This window comes from Acanthaster planci, linkage group LG04, assembly GCF_054643075.1.
Source record: "Acanthaster planci isolate LZ-2023a linkage group LG04, COTS_SCS, whole genome shotgun sequence".
In the NCBI taxonomy this organism is placed as follows: Eukaryota; Metazoa; Echinodermata; class Asteroidea; order Valvatida; family Acanthasteridae; genus Acanthaster; species Acanthaster planci.
Window position 1 is genome coordinate 3,506,832 of NC_141780.1, and position 25,833 is coordinate 3,532,664.

Genomic DNA, 25,833 nt, shown 5'->3' on the forward strand with positions numbered 1-25,833 from the left:
TTCTTCTGAGGGACCATGTGAGATAATTTATTTAAAACAATCCTTGAAAACATACAGTTTGATCAACATATCCCTGTTTAATTTTTTTTAAAGGCTTCAGATGTCTATATTTATGAGCAAATCTGTGATGCCCCTACAGGTAGAAACCTTAATGCCATAGCTACATCGTATTTCACCACAAAAAGCTGCCTGAATATTAAGTATTTCACGGTCTGAAATTCTGTATTCGTTGGTTGATTCACTCCCGTGTAAGTACCCTGAAGTCAAGAAGTGGCTCAACCCTTTCCAAGAATGCTCAGAACAGGCATGCAACTTGGGAGAAACAAAAAAACGAGGAAATTCCATTTTTGCAACAATTTGTAGAGTATTTTTCAATTTTCAATGGCGCAAGTCTAAAGTGAAAAACGAGGAAATCAGCGGATCTGAGGAAAAGTTGCATGTCTGTCAGTAAATGCATTTTGGTCCCCAATTTAAACAGAAATCCCTACAATGAGTGATGTCATCCCTGAGTGACACCACAGCAACTAGTGCCTTCAATTGTCTGGAAGAACATAAATGTTTGAAGAAGTGCCCCTTGTTGAGACAACTGAACCAAAACGAATTGCCAGATGTTGCATAAAATACCAATCTGACGTTTCATTTGCACAGCCCTTTTACGTTGAACTGAGAGAAAAACAAACGGTTCTAAAGTGTGCATCGGCCTAAATGAGTTTCTCTTCTGTGAAAGCACGCCGCCCCTTTGTTTTTTTCACACCAGATTTGTGGTCTGAGTGGGATTTTCAGAATTACACGTTCCTCTCTGAAAGGAAATGGCTTTTGCAGGTGAGGAAAAGTTCTGTTGGTACCAGTTCGATCAATAGAACAATCCAGAGGAAATGATACAGGGAAATGTGGCTCTCATAGTATTTTGGTCCCCAATTTAAACAGAAATCCCTACGAGTGATGTCATCCCTGAGTGACACCACAGCAACTGGTGCCTTCAATTGTCTGGAAGAGCATAAATGTTTGAAGAAGTGCCCCTTGTTGAGACAACATGAACCAAAACGAATTGCCAGATGTTGCATAAAATACAAATCCGACGTTTCATTTGCACAGCTCTTTTACGTTGAACTGAGAGAAAAACAAACGGTTCTAAAGTCTGCATCAGCCTAAATGGGTTTCTCTTCTGTGAAAGCACCCCGCCCCTTTGTTTTTTTTCACACCAGATTTGTGGTCTGAGTAGGGTTTTGAGAGTTACAAGTTCCTCTCTGAAAGGAAATGGCTTTTGCAGGTGAGGAAAAGTTCTGTTGGCACCAGTTCGACCAAGCGAACAATCCAGAGGAAATGATACAGGGAAATGTGGCTCTCATAGTATCAAGGTTCCCCACTGCGAAAAGTGCTGAGGTTTCAGAGAATCTCAACATCAGCCAATCCGGTTCTCATTCAGTCCAACTCATTGTTGTGGCCACCGTACCAAGTCTGCTCTCGCCATCAAAACCTGACATGCACTTCCACAGCCCTTACAAATAACCTCCCAAGGTTGTCAGTCACGGGGTTGAGTGTTTGGGCCATTGGTGGAACTTTCCGGGGAATAGCTCTGGTCTTGCTTGTGGTCCCGACAGAAGCACGTCATGTTTTCATGGGTCATGACTGATACTTTTCCCTCAATCGGTCCAACTCCTGCTGACCCACATCGCCAGACCTCTCCATGTAGTTAAACAGCTCCCGGACAACTGTGAACAACAGGAACATTGAAAACACTTCTCATTTAAAACACATTTATCGAATTACGTTTCGTCATTTATTCCTTGGATAATTTCGTTTATTCAGTCTTCCTATGGGGTGATGACGCAAACATGCAACCTTGCCAACTGTCGGAGGAGGCCCCATTAAAAGAGGAGCCTTGGCATAAAACGTGTACAACGACATCTCTTGTTTGAGTGCCATGCATTAATCCCCCTTCCTCCTTCATATGACTAAGAAATGAATCACTCATCGTCAACAAAACAGCAGACCATTGATGAAATATACAAAGCTGGCGTACCACTTTGACTTCAAGAAATGATACAACCACTTCAAAAGCAGTCTGCAGGAAACTTTGTTGAGTTCAAGATGCCATCTTGTTTCATTTTTGGGGGGTCAAATGAGGTGTCTCCCATGACTTTCTGCATCGTGGCATCTTGTGTGCGGTCGGGACCAAATCGAAACTAGGCTCAAACCAACCTTGTTTGTCCTTGGAGGACAGAAACATGACATTCATGTCAAATCTCTTAACCTGACTGAGGCCCTTCAGGGTCTCATAGACTGCATTGTTGTGCCTATTGACGGGTGAACAGAGAACCGGATAACTAATAACAACTACCACAGAAACTTATGCTGCCCTGGTACATGGCAATAAGAGATGCTCAGTAAGCATCGTAAATGAAGTCAGCCATTACATCCAGTAACATTAAATGGAATAAAAATGAAAAGCAAGAGCGCTTCTTGTGGCCAAAGTGTCTTCCTAAGTCATATCATTCTGGCCGCATTCACGTGTCACTCTTCATGCATTTATCTCGCATAATATTCCCTGAATGATTAAATTCTGCATTTGTGTGTTTAGCCGATCGGCGTCGGGTTTGTATTCTTCACAGCCAGTGCCCAGTGAAGGAACGCCCACAGGGACGAGGCTTCCTGCATCACATTTCATTTTGTGCGCGCACTGGCAAACACTCAACTGGCTTGCTGACACACCAGCCCCCCCCCCTTACCGGTTTAATCAAAAGTGTACGAGGGAGTCAAGCATGGACCAGATAGAACTCTCTCCAAATAAGTCAAATGTGAAGATATTCCTGCTCAGGAATATGTAGCCTAATACCGTAGCCCTCTCATTCATCATTATATCTAATTGGTGCTCATTTTGTATATATATGTAATATTTTCCCTGTTTGTAGTTTTTGTATTGTCTTGTTTGTTTCTTGTAATGGCATGCCTGACACAAGCTTTGCTTTTAAGGTTTTGCCACCTCTAGTGGCCTTTTTATCTCATACATTGTTAGTACCTGTATTTTGCCACGAGGAGGAAATCAGCGTAATGTAGTGTCATTGAATCGAGTGATTTTTCAGTCCAGCACTTACACTAATTACTGCTCCTTCAGAAGGTTTAGTATTCCCATCAGCAGTGTGGCATCCAGTGATTGCTGTAATAACTGTTTATATGACCGGGGTGGAATTCTCTATTTCAAAACAGAGAACAAAACAGTTGAAAGGGGAACGTACGAGAGAGATTACTGTCAGGGTGAAAAGAAATGCCAGGAGAAAAGTTCCTCAAAGTTTATAAAATTTTTTTAAAAAGAAAACTGATTGTAGTGGGATTTGTAAATGTGATTCTACAAATAGAGCACCAGTGTACGGTGTGCAACGTGGACTTCAAGAATTTGGAGTCATTTGCTGTACCGTGCACAACTGAGTGAGCAAATGTAGAAAACGGACAAGAGATGTGTCCATGTAAGGCAAAAAATCCAAGTCCATGAAAGGCAAAAAATCGAATTTTGTCGGAGACCAAATTTCATATGACACTGGTGCTCTGCTGGTCTATCTGGCCCAATGCAGACTTCCAATTGGTCGTTTTCTTTGAGTATTTCAAATCAAAAGTGAAAGTCAAGTGCCAAATCTCTACCTTGAAATATTGAAACAGCTGCTCAGGGAATTTCTCCAGATTCTTCCAGTCTGCTAGTAGCTGGAAGGATGAGGACGGAATACCGGGGATGTCTGGTGGACTAGCCAGCTTGGATGGGGCCGGTCCGTCCATGGGTGATGGTTTAGTTTGCGTCTGGTCTGGTATCTTGACTTCTGATGGTAATGTGTTTGTCCTTGATATCCTATCACCAGTAAACGAGCAACCATGAACAACATCTCCAGCAACTAATTTTAGAACACCTATCCATTAGTATCATGACTTGTGAAAAAAAGTCAAAATGTGATCAAAAATAAAATCTCCTTACTCTAGACTTGGCATTCTGTCTCCCTCCGAGAGGTTGCCTACATTTGTTTGTATGATGGGATTGGGTACAGGTACGCGATCGCTAGGGCTTGTGTCTTGTGGTTTGTGTGGGGCTCCTGTCTGGGTACTGTCATCTTCCTCGTCACCACTTCCAGCTCCAATCTCCTCAATCACCATTCTTTTCAGAGGTTTCTTGAAAGACCAGAGTGCAACAAACTGATAATTGGATGAGATACTGAGAAATTGGAAAATCTGCAGGAAGTCATACACTCATCACATTTTGACAATGAACCCCTCGGAATATTAAACGAGTCCATCACTGTGTAGGATGTCAATAATTAAAGCACAGTGGCAAGCCTCAACTTTTCCACAGTGCTCCCCCCAAAAAGGCATACATACACACGATGGACATTGCCCTATGTGCACGCAAACGAGTGCATAATTTAGTGCACTGTCAATTTAAAGAGAGATAGGTTCGAGCGGTGACCATCTGTCAACCACAGGTCGATTTTTGCATGGAACCCAGAATAGATTTTGTGCGCAGGGTTACCTAGGAAAATCAACTTGCTGCTGTCACTTGAACCTGCCCCTTCTCTACCGCCTGTATGACGTTGTACACCCCTTCTCGTTTCTGCCTCTCCGTCTCTTCCCTGTTCTTCAGTGTCTTGTCTATTCTATTAATCTCTGAGGCGGCCTGCTTGTTGCTGGGCTCCAGGTTCAGCACCTGTTGGTTATCTGTACTACTGTAGTTGAAAGATAGGTGCGCGTTTTATTCTGCGGATGTGGAGAGCCCACGCGCGTCGTGTGATCGTTATGCAGGGGTCATGCAATGGTTAATTGACAGTTGCTTGTAGAGACCAGCGATGTTGTGCAAACATGTTGTGCAGACATGCTGAAGTGTCCTCAACTCAGTCTCGTTTGTCTAGCGATAATAAAAGTCTTATTCGCAAGTCTTATTCGGTTGCGGCTGACTCCACCCCCGTGGTCTGTCACTGAGGGCCTTGATGAGGGCATCCATTTGCTGCTGTTGGTGCTGCAGCTGTTGCCCCTGCTTCGCGAGTAAATTGCCTTCATATCACATGTACTGTCTGCAGCCTTTACTTCCTGCACTGCAGCCTCCTTCCAGGGGTTTTTCTTGTGGCAACACCAAAATAAAGAACTTGAGTGAAATAATGCACACTATCCGTGTCGACCGTATCTTCTCACTGTTACAATGAGATTAAAGCGTTCAGAAATTATCTACTAGCCGTTGGTCAGTCTACTTACAAACTCTGATAAAACCGCACTGAAGTGAAACATTCACTTGCAGTAGCAGGACGTGGCGGGGGTTAAAGGTTATCTGGAACGCAGGTTACACTACAAAATATGACCCTCCCAAAAAAAGTACAGATTGCTTTTTTATAATTAATTAGACGCGATTACTTTATTATTATTTATGAATAAATGTTTAAAAGGTGAGTTTTGGTCCTTGTTTACTCGCAGGTGACTGGGGCTAGATCATGATAGATGTACATCAGTACATCATGATAATAATCCAATGTTGGGACTACCTACACCTGTTTAGGGAGGCTAATAAATTTTTGAATTATTTTTTCCTTTTTATTTTTGATGTTATCTTGAAGAGGATGTCGTAACAAAATTCGTTTTAAATTTGGATTCCATCAGACTCTGCAAAGCAAAGAAAAATCTATTTGAAGTGGGTATGTTTTGAGATTTCTTTGTACACGTGTAATGCAGAGCAAACTGTGATTATTTTGTACACAAAATGAGTGTGGATTTTAACTAAAACGCTTAAAATTGATGTTCCTGTAAAATCTTTGTTCTTATTTGTGCCTTATTTCTTCAAATTTCTAAACTTCTGAAATTGGAAATTAAATAAACGAGCTACAGCATGGAAAAAAGACGAATTTTAATCACAGTTTCCTATTGAAGAAAATGAGTCTTCAAATAAACAGCACCCTTGCTCGTTTATTCATATCCCTACCTGTAGGTGTTTCTATGGCAGGCCCGATATTATGAAATTAAATTGATTGGACATGGCCTGGGCATAACTAGTAACAAGCCTACTGAGACTTCACTTAAGAAGGTGTGGTTTCTTATAGTTGAAGTCAGTAACAGCCTTATTTTCACTTTAGATTAATATTGAAAATGATGTGCGTATTCTTAACTTCAGTATTTTACAGGTTCGACTGGCAGATGCTAGCACGCATTGGCTAATGCATCTGAAGGTTGGTCAGCAAGTGGCAAGTGAGGCTGAAGGGCATTGACTTGGGATCATCAATGCACTCTGTTCGCTACCTGTTTAGCCATCTCCTGGCCTTGCCCTTGAGAACGATGGAGCGCAGCCGTAAGCTCAAGTGCACCTTGCACATGCTGGCTTACCTGGACTACCTGATCCTGATCGTGGCTGTCACCTCGGGCCTCTACGCCAGCTGGATCCACACGGGCGACATGATGCTGGTGGTGATCGGCGGTTGCGGGTTGTTCCTGTTCGCCTTCTGTGGGATGCTATACTACTACTTCGGCCTGGTGGACATCAGCTCCAGCGTCACCCACCTCTGGTGCAGCTGCCTCCTGGGTGTGATCTCCTTCATCCACATCGACTCGGGCCGGGCCAGCGAGGTACAATTCACCGTGACGGTGGCCATGCTGCTGACCAGCGTGGCAATCAAGGTCTTCTGGTCGCTGTTGCAGCGGACGTGTGGTCTGGTCGCGTATACCTCCCAGCTCCTGACCCACGTGGAGACGTTCGAGTTGCTGGAGTTTGCGGTGGCATGCACTCTTCGCACCCAGGCCCTGTTTTCTATGTGGCTCATGGTCTTCGCGTGCGCTTTCACGCTGATGACACTCCGGCTTAAAACGTTCCTTGCCCTCCCTTACCTGGTGACATTTATCGCTATATCAGTAACGTCGTTCTTCAACTCCCTCAATCTGTATTTCAATATGTTTGCACTGATTTGCCTGGCGGTTCGCCTCTTCACCGACCCACTGTTTGATCTGTACTTCAGCAGCTTGTCTACCTTATAGCGTTGGGATGTTTTGTTCAGCACCCACCGTTGGCTCCGCAAGACTTTCCTCCTCCTGATCCTGGCCTTTGAGATCGTTTTCTTTACACTGGCTGGTGAGTCCACCGTGTCCCACAAGGGACTTCGGTACTTTGCTGTGCCGGCCTACGTAGTCTTCGGGTTCATGGCTGCCCGGGGTATACGCTTCTTCGCCCTGATCTCCCGCAACCTGGTGCTGACTGCCTTCGTCACCACACTGATGCTGGGTGGAGTGTCATGGCAGGACGACAACGCTGCCTTCATGGCTAGCTGGCTGGTGGTGCTGCCCATTGAGAGCACGGTGCATGGCCTGCTGTACGAACTAGGTAGCACCCTAGGAGGGACATGTACAGGTTATGCCATAGTGGGCCCCTCAGCCTTTTGCAGGTGTGTCTCATCTGAAATAATTACATTTTGGCAGCTTGTCTGTCTGTGTGAAGAAAAAAATACCTATTGCACAACTTCCACATCTAGAAGTTATTACGTATTCCTTATTTGGTGAGCTTTTCAGGCATGGAAGTTAGTTTCTACTTCAGTCATTCAATCAAATAAAAAAAATAGTTGAAAGTTGAAAATAAGGACCCCAACATTACGTATGAAAAATAACAGCACATACAAATCATTGTAATGTACATGTAGTGTTTCACCGGAAGATTTTTACAAATGTGCCAAATACCTGTAAAATTGCAAAACTGAAAAACAATTATTAAACACAAAGATGCATTTTCAAAAATTGTAAAAACAGTTACTGTACATTGCATGGACCTTTACAAACAATGGAAATTATTTTTCAACTAACTTGAGAAAGGTTTGAACTTTGGTCTTGACATGTACATGTACATACATGTACGTGAATGTCACTTCTGGTGTTCTCTAGAAGCCATGTGATTTTGGACCCCCATATGCGTAGTTTAAATGACAAAGATCATTATGGTTTCTAAAACAATAAACATTTGTTTTTCTGACCACAACTAAAGGAGGACTTGACGTGTCAAGTTCTGACCTGGTATGTGGGTTGGTGTTGGTGTCCTTTAAAAGCCTCTTGATTTTGCACTTTAGTCAAGGGTCAATGTGATAATGGTTGTCAGTAAATTTTTTTCAGAAAAGCTGGGAAGAAGTCATGCATCTCAATTTGAAACTTTGATGTCATGAGAGTGGTGTCATGTTGTGGAAACTAGTCACGATCGGGAGGCATTTGTGTTTGCTTGCACTTTTCTGCTTCTTTAAATTCTCTACCTAACACAGAACGGACGGGTCTCCGGTTCTAATCCCGGCCACCAGCATGGAAGAAGTTAACAGCCGCTCCATCAGTCTCCTCAACACCATGCAGCGCTTCTTCCTTCACCACATGATTGAGGTCTTCAGCAGCGACTTCTCCACCAGCGGGCTGGCCCTGGCCACCTTACTGACCAAGATGCGGTCCTTCTTTGCCCGCGAGATGCCGGATGGTCCACGGTTCGACACCTACCTGGTGTACTACAGCGGCCACGTGCACCCAAACGGGGACTGGGCTCTGGCAGGTAATTTTGTGAGGGGTAGGGAGGATGTCAGGACTGATTTGTCACGAGGGTGGGTCTAGAGAGGGGAGGAGTTTGGGGCGTTCTCCCCTATTCTGACAGAGCTGCTTAACCAGTACATGTCACAGCATATGTATTAACAGGATCTGCCCTAACCGTGTTGAACCCAACAAGGTTATGCAGGATTTTTATGGTCCCTAGGGGGTTAGGGTTTTAATCTAGATTTATAGGGCCAGCTAATGGGTTAAACCATTGAGTGTTTCCAAGTTTCTGCAGGTAAACTTGTATACACCTCCAGTCTGAAACAGTGAGACGTCTATGGAGGATGATTGTTGAAGTTGACCACTGTACAGAGCTTTTTCTTATAGCAAATGTCTCTGTGGTAATACAGAGTAAAAGAAATTGTCATGTAAAAAATGTTCATTTGGAATGTTGGGTCAAAACAGTGCCAAGACCAACTACAGACTTGGACTCACTTTGAATCTTACTAATTTGAAGGTGGAGCTGAATTATTAAGATAGGCATCAGGTGAAAGTCATCGGTGCTAATCGCGGTTGTATTTTTGTATCTTTAGACAATGGCATCTTTAAATTTTAGACCCTCATTTAGCTGTGGGGAGAAGCTGGCCTCAAGGACTCCCAGTCTCGTCTTATCCTGATCCAGGACACTAACAGCATGTCAGGCTGGTTCAAGCATATCGGCCGAAACACCAGCCACATTCTGGCCATGCAGACCTGCATCCTGGACAAGTCCAGCAACACCGGCACAGACCCGGAGACCGGGGCTGGCCAAGCCATGGTGGGGGACTTCACCCACGAATGGGTAGACTACAACTGCACACCGCTGGAGGAGCAAGAGCAGCAAGGTGCTACTGCGGGGACCTGGAAAGAGCAAGGCCGCAAGATCCGGGCCGTCTACGCTGTCTCGCGGCCCCGGGTTGAATTCGAGTTCCACCGGCCCACCGAGGAGGACATCGAGCTGCACTGGCAACAGGGCTTCCCCCGCCTGACCCACCCTCTGATCAGGGTCCTCAGGATCGCCAGCACGCTGGACCTGTTTGGCTACTGCTTCCAGTGCTAGAATTGCTTGAAGCGCTGGAAGATGAAATGGCTGCCCCCACACATCATCAACACAGGGCATGGCTTTAAGCTCGTCAGATCCTGATCTGACATGTAGGACTAGCCTAGCACATTAGTCTTGTAAATGATCTTATTTTACATTTTTTCATAAAACCGAAGACGATCAAGTGTTCAAAGTGACCTCTCAATGCCTTGCCTCTCAGTTTATAAACCTGAAGGTTTGGCCTTGATGTGAGTGCCCTGTGTAAATTGTATCTAGTAAAACGAGGCACCAGGTCACCAGAGCCAGTTCTGAGTTTCAAGAATCTTGTGTATTGTAAATCAGTGGGAACCTGGAACATTTCTCCCCCACACAGTGTCCATATTTACGAGGGTACCAAACTGAGTCAGATGTCAAATCTAGCCTCAAGAGTTATTTTGTGAGATGTGGCCAGGTTGACAATTGTAACTTTTGGCTGCTTTCAATCTTGATCAAAGATCTGAAATCTCAGAGTAGAAAAAATGGAAAATTTTTTGTAGCGAATCAGCAAAGCTTCCCTTGCCTTTTAGAAAGAAAATGCTGGTTTCTCTTGGTTTGAATTGAAAGGTTCGAGTATAACAAATTTTTATCCTTTTTTAGCACGTAGAAGCAGTCTAGTTAAAGTCGTTTGTGCAAAGTTGCATACTGAGCAATTGTGTGTGAATATATATGATTTAAATTTCCGACTTATTTGGGCAAGGCCTTATTTAAGATTCATGTACATGTTTGCTATGAGCAGTTGTATTGAGTAAGCCGTTTGTAGGTTTTTCAGTTAGGTTTCGTACTTAACTACATTGCTTGAATTGACCCTTTCACTTTCGAAGTGAAGTTAGTAGAATTTGCAAAGCAGTTCTTATTTTGGAATATTTGCTTGACTGAAATCATTTAAATGTTTGCCGTAAATGTATTTGATCACCAGCACACAGTAGCCTGTCGTCATACATTTTTTGCTGTTTTTGTGAGGAATGCCACCCTTATCAAACTCCAAGCATCGACCTAGAAATAGTAAACGAAAGGTTGGATCAACCAAAAATAGTAATTGTAAAATATTTAAAAAAATAAAAAAGCAAAAGATTGTTATTTTTATTCCTGCCCATCAGTCTCAAACATTCTCAAAAGCCATTGTTGCTTGAGAATGCAATGGTGTTTGTTAGCCTTTCACAGGCGGTTGAATACCCTGCCTGCCTTAGGTGGTCACTGGCTCAACAGTAAATCCCTTTTATATCTTCATACACTTGATACTGCCAGCTTACATCATTGGCATTTGTTCCACCACGATCCCCTACCATGGATAAGCTATTTTGGAGGACTAAAGCCAGTAGGAATGTTTCTTGAAATATAGTGCATTGTAACTTTAATACAACACCTAATAAAGTTCAAGCATCTGGCGATTTTGCTATGACAGTAAATAGCAATTTCATATCCACCCACAACACACAAGAATTCTCAATGATGTTATGATATATGGTAATCCGAGCTTAACATCGGCAGCTTTGACAGTTGATTAGACACCTACAGGTCTGGGTACCGATTGCACACTTGCAACAGAGACCATATTGGTTAGTATGGACAGTACATTATCGTAACGGCTGGAGATTCTCCAGTGCAGTCGTTCCGCGGCATTGCATCTTTAATATCTGAAGATACTTTTCTATTTCTTTTTATAACAACTCACTCAAAGATCCTCTATCTTGACTGGCTGAGAGCTAGTCACGTGGCATTCGCCATTTTTAGCATTCTTGCCACCTTCCTTGTCTCGGCAAACAGAACTTATAACCATGGCAACAGAACTACTACACAATTATCAACCAAAGAAGTGTAACAAGATGGCTCGGCGCCTACAATGATAGCGATAACATCAGTTCTATTTAAGTGTATGGTGCACATAGCATACACGATATCAACTTTGTAGGTGCATTCAAGGTGTCTAATTGCCAATTTGATCTATTTGCTCGCTGGAACGGTGACTTGTTAATGGCCTTTTAAAATTGAATTCAGGCTTTGTTACAGCTATCTTCATTTTTAATGTGGTGTTTGCTAATTGTTAAGTGCTGTAGTCACATGAGGGCGCTATTCATGTTGTCCACGAATCGCTCGGTACGTTGCCGTGTAGTAATCTTGGTGTTTTGGACATGCTATGCGGACACGAGAGATAGTGCCAGGTTTAATAATGCATTCATTTATAAAATGTTAATGGCTTGGTTATGTGAGTTACAGATAAATGCAAATGGTAGATATTTAATACTCCAGATCGATTAATAGAGGGATTGAGTAGCAATCAGTTAAGCTCCGGTGCCCATGAATATACGTGTAAATTGGTCGTTCGCGCCACAACCTTGGATCTCTTCCAAAACTTCTAGAAACTTTGTAGTCATCAGGTTCAGGGCCTGGAATGGTCCTTTGTATTTTCTGAATTGTACCAGCAGGGTTGGGGGCCCTAGGCTAGGGGCAGATTGGCTACATCGACTGGTGAGTCACATGTATATAGCGAGTTATATAATAGCTGATATAGGTCATAAAAGTGGCTGTATGTAGCAGGGTGCAAGTTGAATGTCAAATTTGCAATGTGGTGTGCACGTACGTGTACCTCCACCTTTGTTATTGTACATGTACAATATATTATGCATGACCTTGGAAATCCGCAGCATGTACATGTTACATCTTAAGTTACATGTAGCACCAGCAATAATCTTCATTGATCATGGAAATTGGTATTTAATTTACATTTAATTTAATTTAATTTTTAGAACCAAAGATTCATGTTTGTTTAAATTAATAATTGTGTACTGGCAGGTCTTTTCATGAGCCAAGGAGATCTCCAATAAACCAAAATTTGAGAGTGACACAGGAACCCCAAAATTTGGCCTCACCGCCTCACTTTCTCCCGTCACCGGGAATTACACTACATTAATAACTATAATCTAGGCATTAAAAACAACGAAAGTTATACCTCTGTACCTTGAAACACCTGAAGGAATTCCAAGCACACCGCGTTTACCCGCGTCTCACAATTTTAGGCAATAAATGCAGATTGGTTACATCAGCCAATGGACCACTTGTTAATCGGCATGATTCAGTCCTACAGACTCAACAAGAACCGTACATTTTAAATTCTGGAGATCCATACGAAATTGTATGAATTTCCTTGATGTTTATTTCACCTTGACAGCTGACCTGTGCAGAACAAAGCATGCCTATACAAACACAGCAAGCTCCTGTCACGAAATACTGAACCTTTTTACCTTTGTTCCACTTTTCTTAAATTTCTTCATATTAAGATATCAAATAAAACTATGAGATTTGGTAATGCTCTCCCCAAAAGGAAAGACTAGGCAAGATTTATCTCCAAAATCCTCAAAATGATCAAAAGTTATCTGCCTCAGCATAAGGCTCATTTATCATAGTGCAATTCTGTCAAAGCAATTACCACGATGATCAGTTCCTGACAAATCTCAGAGCAGAAAGTTCCTCCAAACCTAAGACACTCAGGAACTGATGGACACTTGTTGCATAGAATTTTGAAGACCAGAATCAAACCCTAATTCTTAAGTATCTCAGTCATTTTAAAATAATTCAAGGTTAAAAAACACCGAGCATAACGTAAAGGCAATAAAGGACACTTGTTCAAAATATCGGTGTGATTTAACCAGGCATCTTCACGATGTCGCATTACTTATAGTTTGAGGGAAATGTGTACAAACGTACCTAAGTTACGTTGCCAGGATTCTGACTTGCATTAACCTTTGGTCCAATAATATTTCATACTGAGGAAAATGTTAATACAAAACATAAATTCATAACAAAGACCTATTTAAGAAGAGACACATTTCATCTTATTGAAATGAACTCTCGAAAAAAAAATAAACATGAACAGTATTTACACAAAAAACTTCAAAATAGTTTCAAAGTATGTTTCTTAGTGTTTCCTTTTTTCATACATATAAAGAAGTAACTTGTTATTCATATTTCTCTTTTTTTTTACATTAAAGTACAAGGACGTCACAGTGAAATATCAAATTGTTTTTACCTGAACAGATTACAATTGGTGACGCAGATTTTGTCAGGAGCTCAGATCAGTTCTAGGCTAATTGGATACTGGGGGTATTCAGAGCATTACATCACCACTGCCATCCGAATGATTATCAAGCAGTAACATCTACAGTCACACCGGTGTGGTGTTCTCAAGTTACTGGGGATATGGACCATGAGAAATGGCGCGTGCATGGGATGCATAATGCACCTTGGGAAAAATATTACTTCTCTTGAGACCAGTCTGCATGGTTGTATCATCCAAACCGTGCATTTCACATCAAAATGGTCACGTATGCCAGCATTGGTTTCTTGAAATAGTTGCATAAAATCAAGTTGTAACCATCTGGTTTTTCTAAGCCTCATATGTACCTCCTTCCCACACTATTTCTGAGTGATAGCTTCTATTAAAGCATATGTACAGGTGAAAGATGTTTCAATTTAGCACGCAGTGAAGTGAGGGATTGTATATCTAGGACTGAGCCTGGCTCATTTCACTTAAATTGGTCTCCTTGGTGACCTTACTGGAGAGTGAAATAGCACCACGTGTGGTGGACTCTAAGCCTGTGCCTGACACCTCTCCCTTGCGGACGGCAGGCTTCTTGCACGGCAGCATCTCCCACCAGACCTGCCGCACCTCCTTCTGCCGGGCGCAGAACAGGATGAAGATCATCAGACCCTGCAGGGAGTTGCAGACCGTGAACAGGACCTGGAAGGCAAAGTTGGCCGCCTGGAAGACGGAGAGCAGTCCGAAGACCCAGGTCAGGCCCAGCAGCACCGAGATGGCCAGGGCGTTCTGCAGGCGGCGGATCGTCTCCTGCCGCCCGCTGCGGTCCGAGGAGCTGCTGATGGTCTTGCGGGCGCAGGTCAGCTTGCGCATGACCAGGGTGAAGACGACAAAGTTGAAGAGGAGCACAAGGCCGATTGGGAGTAACTGACCGAAGTAAATGGCATTGCCTGGCTTCAGGAAACAGCTAAGAACAAGGACAATGCAAAGTACACAGGTTACAAGAATGTTCACAGAACCGAAGGGCGATGATGTTAAAAATCCACTGATAATTTTTCAAGCCAAATGATTGTTTCGCAATAAAGAGGAAGCGAAGTTGGCAAACACTTTCAACTGAAGATAAACAAATGAGTATAGTAGTCGAGTCTCTCACAAGTCCAGTCACACTTCTTTTCAGCAAACCAGTCATAAGTAACCGGCTTTTGTGACAGGTTATTTGAACAGCTAGCGACTTGGCTTAAGGCTGGATGACTAGTGATCAACTCACAGGGACGTGTGACAAACTCCACTACAAACACAAAAAATATACCATATGTATACTGCACAATTAAAATACTCACTAATTTGGGCTGTCATACTGGCTGTAATCGGCAGCTAGAATAATGATGACAATCACCAGTGGAAGTCCTGGTTAAAAAAAATGCAGGAAATCTTACCTTAGCAAGAACATTTACTTTAACACTAAACATCAAAAGATTTGAACAGTTACGGTACAGAGAACCATTGTCATATGAATACCATGCCTAATAAAGGTACCATGACCTATACCCCTCCCCCCCCAAAAAAAAACTCCCAAAATCTTACCCCAGGCTGCAATGGAGGCTTTGAGCACAAAGCGAGACACTCTGGCATTGAGAACTCTGACAAAGAGGAGGTACATGTTGGTGGCTTCCACAGCCATCCAGGCGATGGAGGCCAGGGTGGAGTAGTGGATCAAGACGGCCACGACGATGCAGCCGGCCCTGGGAGAAGTGGCTTCGATGCCCACCAGAAAGACCAAGTAGAGAGCCAGCAAGGCAAAGCAAAGGCTGATCTGGATCTGCTGGGGCTGCTTAGATCGTAATTTCCTTGATGGTGAATATGAAGAAGACTTGCAGAATTGGCCAAGATGTTGATTACAACTTTCTTTAGATGAGTGATATCATGAATTGACAATGTTAACATATCTGCATCGAGCTCCAAGTTTCGAGGACTTACTTGCTGTAAAGGTACGTGACCAGGGTGATAATCAAAGCCACCACGGACACGGCACATCCCAACTTGCTGATGACACTCAAAAACACATTCTCTTGCTGCCCGTAAATATCCTGCCAGGGAAGAAAGAAATAACAATGGAAAAACATTCTCATCAGTCCAGGGCTGCTGAACAGTCTAGGAGAGCAACCTCAACTGGAGAAGTGACGACAGACGGATACTGCTATAACAGTTTGTTTGTGGTTGAGACTGTTGAAGTTGAAAATGCATCTTGTGCAGGAAACTTGCTGTTTTTGCTTCGTTTACTATTTTCGGTCACAATTAAATCACTCCACATTTGATTTTCTCTAGCAGTTGATAACTGGAGCAGTACAATTCACAAGCCACACTCACAATCAAAAATAGGCCAGAGTTTGTTTCATTGATGAAAGGTCAATGTTTTCATGTTATATTTTGTGGAACATCTAGATGTTATTGTAAAATGTCTTCCTTTGTCAATGCAAACAGTTTTTCCACTGTTCTTTCACTTCAACATTTGTTGAATCACTGTTTATTGCCAGATTTAAAGCACAGAAAGCACTGTCTGTTGGTTCAAGCCAAGGGTGAAAGGGGGTTAAGATTACCGTTTGCATGAAGCCAACAGGGGCCACGGCCCCTAAAGGTATGGGTGTCACTTGGTGGGGAATGGGGGGACATGTTCTCCCCCCCCCCCCACTTTTCCCAAATAATATATCAATTGCCCCCCCCCCCCCCCACTTTTTTCCAAAACCTTAATTGAAAATGTTACTTTGCAAAAGCATTTGTAAAAAAAAAACTGGCGAAGGTAGTCAGAAATTGTCTCAGATCCCACCACAGAGCATAGTACTCCCAAATTTTTCCGGGCCCTTGAGTAGGCCCCGGACCCCACGCTGCTCAGGGCTTGGCGTTCCATGCTCGCATTTGTTCTGATCAGGGCTATGTCTCCCCCGCCCCACTTTTCAAAACGGATTGACGCCCTTGCCCAAAAGGAGCAAAAGGAACCAAAACCGTTCTTTTTTTTTCAAAAATAATAAAAGAAAGTTTCTGTTTTGGTCTACTTTGTTTCCTATGCTTCTAAAAGTGGGTACAAGGCCCCATAGATGTAGTCTCACCTCTAACAAAGGCCAGAAAAAAACTTACATTAAAAATCTACACTTTTTGGCTCCTAAGCTCCCCCCCCCCAAAAACAATTGTTTGCTTCTGGATCCACTCTTATTTCACGCCAGCAGAGGTAAGCGTTTTTATGAATGCCAGGAGGCAAAATCTCACCACAATGACAGCAAAGCTGGTCAAATGGTCACACAGACACCTGACTACGCCGTCTGACACTGACTCATTCCTGCAACCTTCTGTGGACCAATCGCCGGCACCGTCATTCAGGCTGAAATCCCAGAACACACACTGGGCACCATGCACGGTCTCGTTTTCACCAGTCACCTTGCAAACATTGAGAACAAGTTTTTAAAAATGGTGTCCAAATGCATCAAATGACCCCCCCCCTCCCCTTTCACATTCTCTACTGCCTGTTCATGGGGGTTGGGGTTTGTCCCATCTGGACAAAATCCCAGCTACGCCCAAACGCTGTTTCAAATGAGTTGTGAATGAAAGTAAAGTGTCCGCAATTTGAAAAATAAAGCATGTGGATTCTGTCCTTTATTATTGATTCAGCCTTAGATCGGATCCTCTTACATTGACCAGACTGAAGACACTGGAGACGGGCATGGCCAGGTTCTCAATCTTCACACCCTCCACTGTGGCAGCGATGACTCGACTCCCCACTTCACGCCTGAACCCTTCCTCAGGCCTTGCAGCGTCATGCAACGTGGGCGATTGGAACAGGCTGCTGCTCTGATACAAGAAGAAACTCAGGGGAACTTGGTCACTGCCACCTGTTTGATAAAACAATACCAGAAAACTTTGTAAGTTTTAAGTTACTTCAGTTGATACTTTTTCAAACTGCCAATCCAAGGCGAAAAGCGATGTAACAAAATTCAAGGGCATATGACGTAATAATTCTTTTCGCAGCAGACTGTCGCATGCAATTTATAATTTGACATTTTTGTACAAGTTTTTTTTTTAGTTTTATACCATACACTTCAAGTGCCATCTTGTTTTCTAGAACAACTGGGTCAGAAAGTTGAAAAAAAAAGTGGTGGATCGAGTTCAACCAGTGGAACTTTTACACAGTTAATTTTGTCCTTTGAACCTGTCTTCAGTTCTAGCTGTCCTAGAATCTCTCATTTGGTACATTACCTTCATTTTCAATGAAGAGCTTCCCGGACAAGTTTGCCAGCAGCAATTTTGTATGTCCATTCTGAGGTTCTTCATTTTCATTGAAGTTAGAAAAACTAATGCTTGTCCCAGAATGACAAGCTGTAAAATATAGATGGAAACGGAGCACGTTCCACCATCATGAGATCCCTGTGCTGATGACACCACACTTTGTTTCTAATGTGTGCTTTTCTATGGTGCTCAGTGGACTGTGGGCCCCCTACCGACTCCAATGGAAAGCGCACATGTAAATAAAGTGTGACGTCATCAGTTTGAGGACCTAATGGTAAAATGTGTCCAGGTTTCCACGTCCATTTTGTCACTTGCAAAGGTGTCAAATGGTGAAAATGAACTCTCCCATCTTTTTTTTTACTTCTACTTTTATTCCAGTTGTTTCAGTGAACTTCTGATGTGCCCTTGGCTCTTACCTTCTGACACCTCGTACAGAATTTCTGCCGGGAGAAAAATTGATGCCTCTGCCTCCAACTGGGCATCTTTATCCATGAACACTGAAATCCGGTCACCGGTCAGACTGTCTGCTCCAGAGATCGGGAGGGAGGACCCAAAGCCAAAACCGTTAGATAGGGAGCCGCGGGGGATGGACAGGGCCACCACGGCCAAGCTGCTCTGTACCTCGGTTAAGTTTCCCACCCCGTTGCTGTGCAATGCTGAGACGAAGGACTCCAGAGCCGCCACGATGCGCGACGGGGAGTTGCTGCTGGCCGCCTCCTCGAAGGTGGCATCCCGGTCAATTTGGAGGACATTGTTAACAATTGTGACAATCTGAGATGCGACCTGCCAGATGATAAAGATGGAGAATGTCTCAAGTCATCCCAGAACTTCCCTAGTTATGCTTCAGAGCCCGGCAACTTGATGACATGGATGTCTGATCAGGTATTTCCACAAGAGGAACCCAACATTGGGGGACAATGTGGATTGTTTTCTGCAATGATTGTCCAAATCTTTTCATTCCATAAACAAATCATTTCTAGAGTGGATACTCTCAGTTCTTAACAATAAACTTGACAACATGTCCCCAATGGTGTTAGGGTAACTCATCCCTGCCCCTAGCCAACTGGATCCCTAACTCCAGAGCGACTCTGAGTACTCACCGCTGGGGATGTATTGTTGGCAGCCACCAGTTTCTCCAGAATTCCAGCGATGGTCATGAGGGCGCTCGGCCCGATGTCATCGGCGTTGGATGTCAGGGAAGCCGTCTCCCTAGCCACTTCCTCAGCATTTTCAGGAGTCACTGTCATCTGTGATTACGTGACAAATCACACAGTCACTTTTCAGAAGCTTACATCAAGGAAAAGGGGCCTGCTGATAATGAGACTCTCATGTATAGGCGCTGGTTGAACTGAACTGGAAGACTGGCCAAACTACCCAAAGAATGCCTTTGAGCTAAATGAACCCCAGGTGATCGACTCTCCATTCTTTTGAATTTTATTCTTCACCCCTTTGATCTTCGAGATTCAAACTCTAATCCAACACCATGGCAATGTTCAAGCAAAAGCTGTCATATTCCTAGTTTTTGTAGGTTTTGCACTGTCAACGTATACAATAAGCCATCCTGTTCTAAAGATTTAACAGAAGATTAACTACACATTAGGCAAGCTAAATTAAGTTGTTGGGTATGAATTAGTAACTAACAACCGGTTTTTATTACATAATCAGTATAAATGTTATCATATGCTGGACACTTTAGGAGCACAAACACTGCTCCAAAAATTGACTAGTACCATGCTCAATCCCCTGCCATTTCAAGTCAGAGCCCCCTCAAGGTTCAGAAAGGGGCACAGTGATCAATAGCCACATCACGTCTGCTGCAAAGTCCAGAGAAAAGCTACCGAACAATTGCGCAGCATGCTGGTATACACCAAAAGCCTTATCTAAACCGAGACCCGAGGTTTCTGCAAAGACGGTTTCTTACGTTTAAAAGGTTGTCAAGATTTTCGTTGACGTCTCCCTCGAAGCAACTGAGAAGGACCAGTGGCCTCCACTGTGGCTGAGATATGAAGTCCCCAACGCATTCTCTGCGGGCACGAGGCTCACCGGCTATGAGTCAAGAAAACACAAACGGTACACTGTCATTTGTCTAGCTCATGAGATATCCCTTACCAGAAAAAAAAAGAGCAAACACAAAAACGACCCTCCCCCCGATGGAGTTATAGTGCTTTGTACATTAAACTATGCTTTGCCATTTCCCTGAAAACTATTTCCCTGAAATGTGTCGAGTTTTTCTTACTGTACAAGGCAATAACTACTTTTATTTTGATTTGATGTTTTGAAAGTGTCAGGACCCAATGTTATCTGATCCAGTCGTGTTCTCAAAATGTCTCTGGGAAACTCTCCTGTAATATAACAAAGCATTAGCAGACCATTACAATTACCTGCCATCCAAACCAGAACTGTCCGTTTGTATGCTGTAATGTGGCCGTTTCACAATAGTGCACCACCAAGAGTTTGCACTGCATCGGCCAATCGCAACATGCGAGTTGACCAATTTCGTGCATTGGCCAATGCACTGCAAACTGTTGGGGGCGCACTACTGTGAAACAGCTTGTAGACACGGCATGTTTAAAATAAGATCCGAAATACATAGGAGACAGAGGCAGGTTTGTGAGACACAAGGCGCAATCACATAACGACCGAAACTTTAACCCCCCCCCCAATCCAGACTGAGTTTGGTCTTGGTATCATGCAGTAATATCATCGGCTGAAAAAAGAAGTCTTCAGTCTGCTGAATCTGACCAATCGCAACAGCTAGAAGTAGTGGTCACAAGTACGATAACAGCAATCTTTAAACAGTGACTACAAAGTTATCGTAATAAAACCCTGACCTCTACAACTGTATGCCGATTTTAGACTTCTGGACATTTGAGTTCTCAGTAAAAGGCCAAGATAAGAAAAAGAATTCAATTCTACATTTGTGAAAAGTGCAAGGTTATATAGGGATTTAATGCAGTGGTAGAGTCACCTCTGGTCGTAAACTGGGGACACAGGTTCAGAGACTCTGCAGTCTGTCCAAGTCTGGTCTCTGGGAAGGTCAAGTTTCCATCTGGCCACACTTCTCGTGGACAAGACACTGTCAAAATTAATACAAAACACAACATTAGTACATTATCAGAAGGTCTGAGAGACAACTTGAATCAACAGATCTGTGTTTATTAAATTTGGAGAAAAAAATCTAAACAAAAAATCTTTCCTAGAGCAAGCATAAATCAAAACAACTCCCCTTGCAACAGAGCAAAACATTCACACACAAAAATTACTTCAATTTACTTCAATACTATAGTTTTACTGTATCACCCAAGGCAATCAGCTGTTTGTGCACCATTCAACCCACCTAAATTGACCACGTTTGTGCTTCCGGGATCCACCATCAGCTCAGAGGTGTTCTGTCTTTTCAGAATTGCAGAAGTCAACCGGTCCAAGAGCACCGAGTCTGGGGTGGGTGTGGTCAGAGCGCAGTTCCGACCCTCGCATGCTCCTCTGAATCGTGTAAAGTACACCAGAACGTCAGAGATGATGCTGCCATTTTGGAATGCGATGACATCAAACTCGGTGACGTATTCTCCTTGCAACTCTCTTTGAAGATCCCTAGTAACAGGATACCACAGCTGTGACAAAAAGGAGGGGGAGGGGCAGAGAATGTGTAAAACACAAACCAGGAGGGAGGTATAATTTAAGCAGGTTATTTGAAACCACCTCTAGCCTACCCCCAATATTTCTTTTTGCACAAATGATTAGACACAGCTAAGTAGGAGTATCTCTCATCCAAACAAAACATCAAAGTTATTTTGAACAAGTGAGTCTGACGTACGGTAGTCTGGCAAATCTTGCATGATGGCTTTTTTGGAGTATTACCTACTCATTCACAACTTTGAGGTCATTCAAAGAAGTCTTTTAAAATTGTGCTTGGTCCTTATTCCTACTGAAGGCCTACTGTTTTCGTCTGTTGGACTCTGAAAAGAACTCCTACAATAATGATAGAGCTTGTTTTCACATTATTCAAGATTCAGTATGTCATATAATCCCAGTCAGTTTTGAGAAATACCAGCACCAACTAAGTTTACGTACTTCTTGTTTGAGCTGTGATCCGAGCTCAAAGAAGGCATTGCTGGTTGCATCAGCCAAGGCGTCCATGTAGGTCCGGTTGAGTAGCTTCGTCCTCACCTTGAAAGTTGTCACTTCTATAGAGTGGAGAGATGAATGGGAATGCACGTCAATTAGGCCCCACATTAGGCCCCTAATAGAAACCGCACTACGATTCCGTTACTAAGCAACCTTTTCATAGCAAACAGTACAAAGAAGGCCATCCAATGATGGAATCTTGAAGAAGCGATTGTTGATATGGATCAAGTTTCATTGTACCAAGTTTATGTAACGTATATATAAATACAGCATTTAAACTATGTTTGGTTTGAAACAAACTTATTTTGGTTCTTGCATTAAATCCTACATTTACATTTGTAACATTTGGAAGGCTGGCTTTTCACTGATGTCCAAAGTTTCAGCGCCAAGAATAAGAAAGAAAAGCAAGACCCCTGGATTTTTTCTCTGACCTGTGAGAGTAAAGGTTGCAGGTTCTGTCCGCACTCTCTCATTTTCGTAAGGTCTGCCTGGGATACCCTCACAGACATAGGCACCCTGCTCCCTTGAGGGCAGATTGCCCTCAAACACAAGCTGGTTGCCGGAACGCACGAATGTCTCCCTGGGTCCAGGAGCAGTCTTGTACCATCTATATTCCACGGCGTTCTCGATGAAACAGTCAAGCACTGTGGGTGGGATTGGACTTTCCCCTTCGAACTGGAGGCTCACGTCGGCTGATGAAGGGGACACCACGATCTGTGGACCTTGTTCAACATAACCGGGATTGAAGGAAATCATCAGAGCAGTCACGGTAGAAATCACACATCTGGCATTGATCAACAACATCTATTCAATATCAACAAGTGATATATTATATCTTAGCAACTGCTAAAGAAACAACTTGGGAGATTGAACAAATATGAACTACAATCCAATTGTTATAAATTTTCCGAAAATGCTTTCAAAGTTGCATTTTAATCAGTGCCATGGTAGAAAAGTCCTCCACAAAATTCACAGGGAACTTTCCCTGGTCAAAGTGTGCCAAAAGCAACTTCTGGGAAAACCAACTCGCACATGCAGTCGATGAGGATTGTAAACCTATGTCGTGCATGCAGGCAAGCTACGCAAACCGATGAACCACAGCCGCCAAAGATGGGTGAAAATAGCAAACATGCGAGTCTTCTCTGAATGGTTTGACTTACTTGCCACTGAAGCCCCCCTGCACACTCTATAGGCTTCATGGAGTGCCACGTTGCTGCGATCAGTGTTGCAGCCTGCCTCACTGTATCGCCGCAGCGCATCTGACCAGCTGCTGACTAGACGGTCAGTGCAGACAGGCTGGGTGGAGTTGGAACAGTTAAGAGCAACTGCATGCGGCCGATGGCTGAGCTCCTCTGTAATCGGTACCCCTAAAAATGGCTGATCGGGGAAGGAGATGGATACGGCCCAACCAAAGCTGGTGTTGGCCCGGAGAGGGGGAATCAAGTCAAATCTCAGGGTGATGTTAGGATCGGGGGACACATACATTGGCCCATACTGCCTTATATACGATTCGAAACTTTCTATGCGGGCCCCTCTTCGTCTGCGTTGGGGTATCGCGTGGTCTGGCCGCATTCTTAAAATGATAGGTACAAATGCCGGTGCAGCGTCCCCTTGCGGGCTTTGGAGCATTCGGTGTAGCACTAATGAAGACACTGTGATCTGGTAAATGAATACATCTGTTGGCCAACGGTTGAATATATACGTGTTGCCAAAAGCACCGGTATCCCTGGAACTTGAAATGGAAAAGCAACCCGAGTCATCCGTCGAGTACATGCCCAGCTCTTCTGATAGACTCTTGCAGTTTCCAGCTGCAAATGAAAACAACCATTTGCCGGTCTTCATTTTGATAAGGAAGTGACACTGATAAGGTGGGGCTTGGCATTTGGCAATAGTTGGAGAAAAAAGTAAATCTGAACACTTGAACCTGTTGGCACACAAAGCCAAGCAGTTGAAAAAAAAAAGAGAATAAAGGATTAAAGTGGGATTGATTACAGAGCATGCAAGTAAAAACAGCCAAAATATGTCAGAGTAGCATGGAAGCAGCTTAACCACTGTTGCTCAAATGACATATTGGCCCATCCTTACAAGGAAAAAGCCTTACTTGTTTGTGACACAGTCGTGGTATTCCTTTGAATGACGGCTCGCTCCGTGGAACCATCCAGAACACATTTGAACCTTTGTAGAAAGAAAAGGGGCACGAAGATGACAGGATGGTTTTGGCTTTAAAATCTGGGGGGGGGGATGGAACAGATAACAGTAGCCAGACTGCACCCAAAATACACAATAGTCCATCTGCAGTTTTGCAGAAACTTGCAGGAAACAGCAAGGCGAGTGTTCTCCATTTTCTCACATATGTCACACACCTCATCAACACAACTCTGGAAGGTAATTGGGGGAGGAGCAGCCTGAAAACCAAATCAGGAGAATGGAGCCAAGTCGAATTTGCGAGGAGATTCCAAGGTGAGTCTTGAGACATGGAGAACCGTACCTTTGGGGTGAATTAGTCACAGTCACCCAAACTGTGGCGACGCCTCTTCCAGTGGCAAGAGCATCATTTCCTTCAAGCCCGTCATCAGTAAACCACTGGACTCTGGGTGGAACCAGTCCAGACTTTCCTGAGCACACAAGCAGAACTCGCTCTCCTTCATCTGCTGTCTGGTCTGGACTGATGAACTTGAACTGCGCCGGAGCTGGACACGGAACAAGATGTACTAGTCTGAGATCAAGGGACCCTCTCAAAGATAACGAGAAGTTGCTTTGTCAAAACCCAAAATAAAAAAACTGCATTCAAAGAATCATGCTTTGAAGGTACTTTGACACAGCTGACGACACATTGTTGTGACACAGATATTTCTCTGGGCTTCTATCTGTCAGTCTCTCAAGCAAAAAGGACACAAAATGTAAATTTATGCAAACCTTTTGGAGGAGAATATTTCAAAATAAAAAGTCTCAAGAATACTCATCATTTCAACTAAAAAAGCATTGTGAAATTTCGACTATCATGATCATATCATTACGGCATTTGTTGAGCAAGCAAATATTATCAACAGAAAAGTCCCAAAAACCCCGGTGTTGAATAGTTGAGGCCATCCTTTTTAATAGCATCAATCTACTGGACTTACGCAAACAGGGTTTAATAATTTCTTCTATGGCTTTGTAGTGATCTTCCATATCGCATACGTCAAATCTTGGGAGTGGTGAAGGTGTGGGCCCCGCTGGTGTCCTTATTCCTCTCCATGCCTTGAATTCTTGTAAACAGCGGTCCTCTCCACAATCGGCAGCGGGCGTCCTGTACTGCACAGACAGACAGTCTGTGCACGTGCTCTGGATGGGCAATGGCCTGTAGCAGCGATTGAGGTTGTCGGCGTAACTCACCCTGACTGACACAATCTCGCCAGGCCTGACAGCCAGGGGAATCCTGAGGCTCACTTCGGTGGTGTCCGGAGTTGTCAATCCAGGGTAGACCTGCCAGAATCATTTCTAAAACATTATTCCAATTTCTCCATAGTCAGCTGGCTTTAAATCATTCTTTCTACAAAAGCTCAGATCTGACGAAAAGTCTTCTATCTTTTTTAGTGGGGGGGCGAGGACTCAAACATAAGGATGATTTTGAGTGGCATTTTAGATTTTTTTTTCCAAACAATGAAAAAAAAAATAAATACGTCATTTAAAACAATACACCACAAACATTAATGACTTAGGACAGTCAATAATGTTTAACCTGGCCATTTTGAAAAACAAAATTTGAGATAATTTTAATGCTATTTTGTTGACTTTG

At 43.4% G+C, this 25,833-nt stretch overlaps 1 protein-coding gene, 1 long non-coding RNA gene and 2 pseudogenes across 7 annotated transcripts in view; 2 read left to right on the forward strand and 2 right to left on the reverse strand.

Annotated features, from left to right (window-relative positions):
- On the reverse strand, positions 1–5,079 carry LOC147799303 (RNA polymerase II-associated protein 3-like; annotated as a pseudogene). Its single transcript, XR_015425091.1, has 6 exons — positions 4,511–5,079; positions 3,962–4,152; positions 3,637–3,838; positions 3,096–3,193; positions 2,203–2,297; positions 1–1,712 (listed from the first exon to the last, which is right to left on the reverse strand). The product of XR_015425091.1 is annotated as an RNA polymerase II-associated protein 3-like (transcript).
- A 501-nt stretch (positions 5,080–5,580) lies between these two features.
- LOC147799304 (transmembrane protein 168-like) lies at positions 5,581–11,393 on the forward strand (annotated as a pseudogene). Its single transcript, XR_015425016.1, has 3 exons — positions 5,581–7,391; positions 8,250–8,524; positions 9,096–11,393. The product of XR_015425016.1 is annotated as a transmembrane protein 168-like (transcript).
- A 413-nt stretch (positions 11,394–11,806) lies between these two features.
- On the forward strand, positions 11,807–22,397 carry LOC147799305 (uncharacterized). Of its 2 annotated transcripts, XR_015425018.1 has the most exons (4): positions 11,807–12,088; positions 17,316–17,566; positions 18,309–20,000; positions 21,332–22,397. It is a non-coding gene; the product is annotated as an uncharacterized LOC147799305 (long non-coding RNA). The 2 variants fall into 2 exon arrangements; XR_015425017.1 differs by lacking the exon at positions 21,332–22,397 and having other exon boundaries at positions 11,822–12,088; positions 18,309–20,136.
- LOC110983688 (uncharacterized) overlaps positions 12,724–25,833 on the reverse strand; it is a 29,924-nt gene continuing 16,814 nt past the window's right edge. For all 3 annotated transcript variants that reach the window (XM_087135718.1, XM_087135719.1, XM_087135717.1), the window contains 17 exons: positions 25,178–25,520; positions 24,544–24,745; positions 24,157–24,230; positions 23,216–23,863; positions 22,487–22,777; positions 22,002–22,114; positions 21,268–21,541; positions 20,899–21,006; positions 19,852–19,976; positions 19,031–19,177; positions 18,347–18,713; positions 17,337–17,536; positions 16,917–17,084; positions 15,633–15,742; positions 15,240–15,502; positions 14,996–15,062; positions 12,724–14,622 (listed from right to left, as the gene is read on the reverse strand). In XM_087135718.1, coding sequence (XP_086991844.1) covers positions 14,121–14,622; positions 14,996–15,062; positions 15,240–15,502; positions 15,633–15,742; positions 16,917–17,084; positions 17,337–17,536; positions 18,347–18,713; positions 19,031–19,177; positions 19,852–19,976; positions 20,899–21,006; positions 21,268–21,541; positions 22,002–22,114; positions 22,487–22,777; positions 23,216–23,863; positions 24,157–24,230; positions 24,544–24,745; positions 25,178–25,520 — 4,002 coding nt within the window. In that variant the 3' untranslated portion in view covers positions 12,724–14,120. The remainder of the gene's footprint in view (positions 14,623–14,995; positions 15,063–15,239; positions 15,503–15,632; positions 15,743–16,916; positions 17,085–17,336; positions 17,537–18,346; positions 18,714–19,030; positions 19,178–19,851; positions 19,977–20,898; positions 21,007–21,267; positions 21,542–22,001; positions 22,115–22,486; positions 22,778–23,215; positions 23,864–24,156; positions 24,231–24,543; positions 24,746–25,177; positions 25,521–25,833) is intronic.